The 8,421-nt window shown below is 48.7% G+C and overlaps 1 protein-coding gene across 2 annotated transcripts in view; it reads left to right on the forward strand.

Annotated features, from left to right (window-relative positions):
• Arhgef10 (Rho guanine nucleotide exchange factor 10) overlaps positions 1–8,072 on the forward strand; it is a 100,766-nt gene extending 92,694 nt beyond the window's left edge. For both annotated transcript variants that reach the window (XM_034520282.2, XM_034520280.2), the window contains 2 exons: positions 4,490–4,612; positions 6,329–8,072. In XM_034520282.2, the coding sequence (XP_034376173.1) occupies positions 4,490–4,612; positions 6,329–6,840 (635 nt within the window). In that variant the 3' untranslated portion in view covers positions 6,841–8,072. The remainder of the gene's footprint in view (positions 1–4,489; positions 4,613–6,328) is intronic.
• The last annotated feature ends 349 nt before the right edge of the window (positions 8,073–8,421 follow it).

Here is an 8,421-nt window from a genome sequence, read left to right on the forward strand (position 1 = left end):
AAGGAGGAGGCAGAGGCAAGGAAGGTGCCAGCTGAAAAGATGTGCTGAGACCTGAGGACACAGGCATCCAGGACTGCTGACAGGTGTTTTCCTGTGGGATTGGCTGCTGACTGTTGTTAGATATTGTAGTCTATTTTATTTAGTTAGGAAAATGGAGGTTTTATTTTTAGACAATAAAACTGATTCAGCATCAAGGCTGGCCCCCGAAGCATGCTTCTTTGGACCTGACTGTTTTAAGTGTTAGCCCTCTGGACAGGTGTTCGCTGTTGGACTCTCTCCTCACCCTTAGAAACCACGTCAGAACCACCAGCTGCTGGCACATGCTTGCATCCGGCCAGAGAATGCCCTGCACCCACTATTGACATGGAAAGGGACAGGAGTGAGATTGTTCTGTGATAAAGGCTTCTGGGGCTCAGACCCTGACTTGGTGCCCTATGGTCTCCGGGGAAGCAGCTGTGGTTGCCATGGTTCCTGGAATCCTGAGAACCAACCGCAGGAATGTGTCTGGGCCACATTGCCTACATCTGAGGGTGGGAGTAGCGGTGGGTGGGTGAGGGTTGAGGGGTGGGCTGCCTTGTGTTCACCCCGCTGCAGTTTCTGTCAGAGATGGACTCCTACTTTGATGGTGCTGAGAGGTAGTGGAAACTAGGAAATGGGGTCTAGTCAGAGGAGGCGTGTTGCTGGAGGAATGCCTTGGACAGATGCCCCCCAACTCCCCCACAGAACTCCTAACCTTTCCCAGCTGTCACGAGATGAACAGCTTGCCTCCACCTACCCTTCTGTCATATGCTGGCTTGCCAGGAGCTACTGAAAGCATGGACCACAGTCAATCCTTTTAAGTTGCTAATGTCAGATATTTGGTCGCATTGTGGTCGATGGACTGATACAAGTCATGGCGGACACAGCCTGGAGGACCCTCTGTCAGGGACCTTGATCTGCTTCCGTGTAGCTTGTTGCTCTGCTTCTTATTCATGTGTGGGTGGGACAGACAGGCGTATCAGACCAGAGTGGACCGGGAATCCCAGGGCTGAATGGCTCTCTGTAGCATTGTGTGCCCCATGTTAAGTCACTCCCACTGGACCTATGAGAGGCCTTGTCAGGCTGGCAGCCTCCAGTGCTCTCCCAGTGGTCATGTGGAGCTATCCCCAGCCCGGTCACTGGGGAAGGCTAACCCATCCGAGCTCCGCCAGAGCAAGAACAGGGTACTGTCCCCCATGTCCAACAGTAGTTCTCAACATCCCAGATTGTGCCGTGTGGGCTGTTCTGATCTCCAGCACAGACGTGCTGTGGTTTAGATAAAATAAAGGCAGTGTTTCAGAGCACCACCTCCTGAGTGTCTGAGCCACTGATGTACTGCGGTAAGTGCATGTGCAGGCGTGTGTGCACACAGGCAAGTGTCCTTTCATGTCACTATTAAAGCCTAACTGGGTCCTGCAGGTAGAGACACACTGAGCCAGAAAAAAAAAAAAAAAAAAAAAGAAAGAAAGAAAGAAAGAAAGAAAGAAAGAAATTTCAAGAAAAAAAAAAAAGATAGGGTAGTCGTCAGAACTTGATCAGAGCCCTCTCCTTTGAGAGGTCCTGAGACCACTCCACGGATTCATAAAATCAGTTCCCAGAAGGTGGTCTTTCCTTCCCCTCGGAATTCAGTTCTGAGGCTGTTTGGCTTCTAATGTAAACCACGCCATGCACACCGCTGCCCAACAGTAGACCTTAGCTTGGGCAGGCATGGGAATCGGAGAACAGAGAGGAACAGGAGGTGCGGCTGCAGTGTGGGAAGGCCCTAAGCAGCCCGGGTGTCACCACACAGGTGTTTCCTGTCCTGTCCTTAGTACTCAGAGCAGGCAGAGAGGGGTGACAGAGGTGCTGGGCCACACTTACCCTCCTGTGTCCCCGTGGAGCAGATACAGCCTCTGGAAGTGATGCAGTCAAGTAAAAGGGCCAAGTTTCTTATTTAAAAAATAAAAAAAATCAGTGTGAGTTTTCCAAGTGCCACGGACCTGGTCCTAAGGGGCTTGTGAGTTAACCTGCACTCCTGGTTATGTGTGAATGAGGAACTGGATGCAGGCACACACAGCTGACACTTGGGCATCATCTCTTTTGACAGCTGGGGGTGACCTGGGCAGCAGGTGAGGGGAGCATTTGAAAATAGCAAACGACCAGTTCCTGGAACAAGTTTTCGTTTAGTTCCTAAATAAAAAGTAGGAAATAGCAGCACCTAGGGCTCGCTCGCCTTCTTCCTTTTTGTGATCATTGTCATTATTATTGTTATTATTTTATTATTATTTATTAAGGCCATTTCTTAATGACATGGGGTCCATGTTTTAGGCTCCCATGAGGCCCTGCTGCCTCGTACCTAGGCACCTTTGTCTCTCCATCCATACAGGGTTTGTCTCCCGGCTTCCTGTCCTTCCTCTCTCTAGGACTCATCCACTGTAAGACTCTACCACGCTTGTCTGTTCATTCTCCTTAGAGAAACACTTCTGACAGGACCGCTCTGAAAAGGCAATGGAACACTTCCCAGATTTTTACTATACTTAAGATAATGTAGATGTAAAAGTGAAATTTCTCTGAAAAAAATACACACACACACACACACACACACACACAGTTTACATGTGGGAGAATCGAACATAGAATGAAGGATACACGATGAATCCTAGATGAATGAAAATATCTAGTGACTCTTTCATCCTTCATGCTTTGATGGTAAAACATTTTTAGAAGCCACCAAGTGAGATGACATTACACACGAGAAGCCCTATTTGTCTGTTGTCTTTGAAGTGAGATCGTTTACAGTAAAAGTATTTCACAGGCATCTTTAAAAGCCTAGAACAACACTCTAAAAATTGTGAATTCAAAAATTCTTCTTTGTAAAAAAAGTAAAGGAAAGTCTGTCTCCCAACGCAAAACCGTTTAGGAGGAGTCAGAGGAAAGCAATAGAAGCAGGCTTCTCATTTGTGGAGCTTCGCCTGCAGTTGATTGGCAGCCTGGGTCCGTGGGCGTGGCTGGTCCTCAGGCGCCTGCGCAGAGCAGAGCAGAACTGAGGCTTTGTGGTGCAGGTGTATCCTCTGAGCTTCCCTTATCTTTCTGTTTTAGAAGGGAAGTTTCCTCAGACTCACTGGAACTTTCCATTCTCCCATTTGTTTTTCCTGTCTCAACACGGGGCAACAGGGGGAGGAAGTTCTCCTGGATGATGGGTCGACCCACACAGCAGTCAGCAATAATGGCGCGCGTGGCTCTGGAACTTCTCATCGATTCTCAATGGTTCTTGAAAGCCAAAGCAGCTGCTCGAGTATGCGGCCACTGTGGGGCCAACCACAGTGCATCCCTAAGGTCCACGCCATTACAGACAGACAGACAGACAGAATCGCAGGGATTAAATACTGAAAAATTGTACAAATCAATGCTCAGAAGTGAAAAAAAAAAAAGAAAAGAAAAAATGCCTTTTATTTTTAAAACATCTGTTTTGAAGTCTAAGCATTTCATAAAAGTGGCCTCTGAAAACACACAGTCCACTTTGGCCCCAGTGTTTGCCTGTCCTTAGCGTGAACTTTGTGTCAGAGGCAGATATAGCAAAAATAACCTTTGTCCTACAGAAAACCAGAGGCAAAGGGCGCTCCATGAGCAAACTCCCTGCCTCCCTCTGTGCTGGTTGGTTGACTTTGGGCGGAACGCCAGGACAGATCTTAAGACTCTTTCAGCCCAGTGACTCTTTCCATAGACACAGAACCCTTTGCAGGCTCCCTGATACTCTGGACCAGAGAGACTGATGATACCTACCCCCCCCAGGCAGTGACACCCACTCCTCCCAAGCCCCGCTGCTGGCCTGGTTAGTTTCCTGGCTACAAAGTAGGCTGCCAGAACAGCCCAGGCGTCCCAGAGACTTCTCAGACCCCATGGTGCTGTTATCATCACCAGCACATGATTGCATGCAATGTGCACTTGGGCTGAAAGTCTGAAAGCCCCGCAGACAGTGCCTCTTGATTGCACTGTGCTGCCAGTGTGTGTGTGTGTGTGTGTGTGTGTGTGTGTGTGTGTGAACAAGTACTCATCTCAGTGAGAGGCACCTTGGCAGGACACACACACACACACACTGGGGGTTGGGGGGGAGGCCCTGATTTCAGTAGCCCTGGGTTGTCTCACTCCTGGCAAGGCTGGTCTGAAAACAAACTGGAGACCTGCCTATGTGCTCGCTGCTCTCCAGGTGAGGTGCAATGATGGAACCTCAGGACCTTGTCTTTCTCTTCTGGTGGAGGAAGGCTCAGGGCACAGGTGTGAGCATCCTAATAGCCATCCTGCCATAAGGCTTAGGAGACTTGGGAGACTGGCCTTGATGTCCAGAACATTCCTTAGCTTCATACTCACCCCCTGCTCCCCACCCAGCACCGCCACCTGAGCAAAGAGCGGGGCATTGAATCTCTCTCTCTCTCTCTCTCTCTCTCTCTCTCTCTCTCTCTCTCTCTCTCTCTCTCCTCCCCCCCCCCCCCAGGGCACCAGCGTCTGTCTGTGACCAGCCTGCTCGTCTGCCACGGCTTGCTCTTGGTTGGTACCAGCCTGGGGGTTGTGGTGGCCCTGCCAGTCCCTCGGCTTCAGGGTATCCCCAAAGTGACAGGTAAGTGGACACAGCAGTGTGCCTGCCTGTCCTCAAAGCAGCTCAGCATCTTGCTGTCCTGTCTCTTTAGAGAACTACAGCGTACTTACTAGAGACGCTTTCTCCATTTGCATGTTCTCTTTATACTTCCGCTTTGCTTGTTGTCGTTGGCAGTCCCGAGAGAACTGATCCTGAACCCCCATTAGTTCCCATCAGAACATAGGGTTTGCTCAGTGGGAATGGAGCCCTTCTTCCTGGGTGTAGAGGAGGCTGGGTATGCCCCCCTCCTCCCCTGAGTTTTGCTTCTGGCTATCCCAGATCACACTGGGCAGCAGGTTTGGAGAGCAGCCCAACATCATGGGTCTTGGGATTTCTACTTCAGGACGATGCTCAGGCAAGCCCCGGCCAGGAACAAAGCATGATGGGAAGACTTCAGTAGCATGGAAGAGACAGCCTGAATGTTCAAATGAGAGGTGGGGAGATGTTTAGGAAGTGGTTGCCTCAGTTGAAGAGAAGGTGGCTGAGAGCTGTTGCACCCCACCCTTCCCTTCCTCCTTCACCACCTTTCATCTTCAGTGCTGAGGGGTAAATCTGGGGGCTCACATGATAGGCATTCACACCTGGCACCCAGCTACGGCCCCAGCACACACTCAGTCATTTTAAAAGTTTCAGTTTTGTTAGGAGGTAAAGTTTTCATTGAGGAGTGTTTTCTGTTTCAGTTATAATGGGATAGCATAGAGGCCATGTGCCTGCCACCCAGCAGAGACGCTGGGGCATCGTTTGTCTGTCCGAGACTCCAGCCAACCTTCTCAATTCACCTCTCCCTCTCCCTAGCCTTCCTTCAGTTTTATTCTCCAAGTTGAACCTCACATGAATTTGTACCCCCAAAACACAGCAGAGATCATTGACATAGGGAGGCAACTCTCCTGTTAGTGGCCAGGAGGCCACCAGGTGTCTCTGACAGCAGGGCACACCACAGGGAGATGGAAGTTCTGATTTTAATAAACAACTATGGGAATTTGTTTTGTGGGTTTTTTTTTGTTTTGTTTTGTTTTTTTGTTTTGTTTTGTTTTTTTCCACACTCTGGAAACGTTTGCAATGGAAACTGCCAGGAGCTTCTGGTAGTGTAGACTTTGAGTTCCTAACACTGGACGACTTCAGTGTTTGACTTCTTAAGACTTAGGGAAATGAGGTGCATTTGCACAGAGCAAGTGAGGAAGAATTTCATTCCCAAAGCGAAAAAACTTTGTATTATGTTATTTCAGGGGTGTGAGTATAAGAAAATGTGATCTGAACTTTGGAGAATCACTTGTTTGTATGTATGTATGTATGTATGTATGTATGTATGTATTCTGTGTGTGTGTGTGTGTGTGTGTGTGTGTTTGGTGTGTTTATGTATGCCATATGCGTGTAGTACACACAGAGTCCAGATGAGAATATAAGATTCCCTGGGTTTGTAGTTTCAGGCAGTTGTGAGCTGTCCAGTGTGGGCGTTGGGACCTGCACCCCTGTCCTCTTTGAGAACACTAAGCTTTCTTATTCACAGAGCCATCGGTTTAAGGCTTTAGGTGACTAAGTCCACAGGGATGTGATCTAGGGCGTTTCTGCTTTAGTCACCCTGTGTTAATGCCGCTTACCAAGCTTCTGTCTGGGTGGGGGCCATGGGGTTAGATCCTGCACTTTGGTACCCTATGCTGCATGCTTGTTATTAAAGATCTTTGTTGAATTGTCCCCCAGGGCGAGGCATGGTCTCCTACCATGCGCATAACGGGCCCGTAAAGTTCATCGTCACAGCCACAGCGTTTCAGAACAAGGACAGAGCCAGGGACAGCCCACGTTCTGGTTCTGAGCTTCAGGATGAAGACCCCAAGGACTTGCTCTGCAATGAGGAGGGTACTTCTTGCCCGGGCCAAACTGACATCTACACAGCTGTTTGGTTGGGAGACTCCCTAGGATTGACAGCTCAGAAGAATGACCTGTCTTCATCCTCGGGGTCACTGAGCCTGTCCCATGGCTCCAGCTCCCTAGAGCACAGATCTGTGGACAGCAGCCTGTGTGACCTGCTGAGGGACCCCAGTGCCTCCCCAAGGAGCAGGGCACAGAGCTCTAGGCGAGCCAGAGCCAGTTCAGCACTGGTGGTGTGTGGGGGCCAGGGCCACCGGCGGGTTCACAGGAAGGCCAGGCAGCCTTCTCAGGAGGACCTGGTTTCTTCAGTGATGGTGTGGCAGATCCCGCTGCTGAGCATGTAGGTCAGAGGCTGCTGCCTGGCATCAGGCAGCAAGCAAGGACAACTCTCAGCCGGATGCAGGCCAACTGATGGAGGCTGCATCCATACCACTGGGACCAACTGGAAGCAGAGTTTGGAAAAGAAATATGCTGTGGTCACATGGCTTTCCTGCCTTTCTCCCATCGCACAGCTGAGCCCAGATGTGTTAGGGAAGCAGAGGAGCATTCTGGCTTTTGGGTCACTGATCGATGATCCAGGATAATGCTACAGTCTGCCCCATCATTCACCTGAGACGACAAGTGAGCTGGATGCATGGGATCCAGACCCATCTCAGAGAACTGACAGGGAAATGTAGCATCTAATAGCATAGGAGGTCATTAACAATTCTTAAAATCATTCTACTTGACTCAGACTCACTACTGTTATTTATAATCTATATATTTTTTAAATTCCAGAAAACAGATTGTAACAATTTAGAAAGCCAGGTAACACACCCCAGTCCAGTCAGCTTGTTTCTTGGGGGAGGGGGTGGAATGACCGAGGCTTTCCAAAATAGACTGTTATGTGTATGTGCCCTTTAACAAATAGTGTTTTTATATTGCATTTTTTTCTATTAAAAATCAACAGTTAACATTTTAGTCAATGTACTGTTTATAGCGTTTCACACATAATCTTTAAGCCAAGGTGTTCAGTGCCTGTCAACATTGACCTCCAGCTTCCATGCCAAAAGGTTCTTGGCTTCTCATACTAAATGACATTGATATCTGCGTGGGACACACGCCGGCCCAGTCATGCGGGGATGGTGCCAGACGCATCTCAGGTCTTCTGTGCACCTGCCGTCGGAGAGCCATCCACAGTTGGACACGCATTCTGAGGGGTCCATGGTGCTGATCCGTCAGTCGCTGCGCCCACTGCCTGCCATCCCAAAGAACACACAGGGTCATGTGGGACACCTGAGAAGCAGCTTCGAATGTCAAGGAGCATGAGTAACCCATACACTCCGTTGCTCCGCCTGAATTTATACGTCAGTGTTTCGCTTACTGGATAGATTTAAAGAAAAAAAAAAAAAAAACAACTTTTTTTTTAAACCTAATGCAGATATTCACCAGGAACAACTTCTCAGCACTTTACAAAGGACTAAAATGATAACTTTTAACTTAGCCAAATATTTTCTAAATTGCACATATACCCGAGCTTTCTTAAACTGTTAGCTGCTATCTCATTTGATAAAATAAAAGACTTTTTATTTTAGAATACAGTATTACAAGTTGCCTTTCTCACTCCCCCCCCTTCCCTGTAAAATATGAAAGGGAGGAAGCAGCCCCCTTCCCTCAGTCCCGGCATCGAAGTGGGCAGCTGCAGAGACTCTGTGCTAAGTGTGAAAGACGGCTCATAGGTGGGCTGGGACCGTCCAAATCCTCCCGCCTTCGCCAGTTCTCACGATGTATTACCTCAGAAGGTCATATAATTTGCCTCTCTTACTGATATTTTTCTTTTTTTTTTTTTTTTTTTTTTTGGTTTTTCGAGACAGGGTTTCTCTGTGTAGTCCTGGCTGTCCTGGAACTCACTCTGTAGACCAGGCTGGCCTCGAACTCAGAAATCC

Source organism: Arvicanthis niloticus, chromosome 16 (assembly GCF_011762505.2).
Source record: "Arvicanthis niloticus isolate mArvNil1 chromosome 16, mArvNil1.pat.X, whole genome shotgun sequence".
NCBI classification, from domain to species: domain Eukaryota; kingdom Metazoa; phylum Chordata; class Mammalia; order Rodentia; family Muridae; genus Arvicanthis; species Arvicanthis niloticus.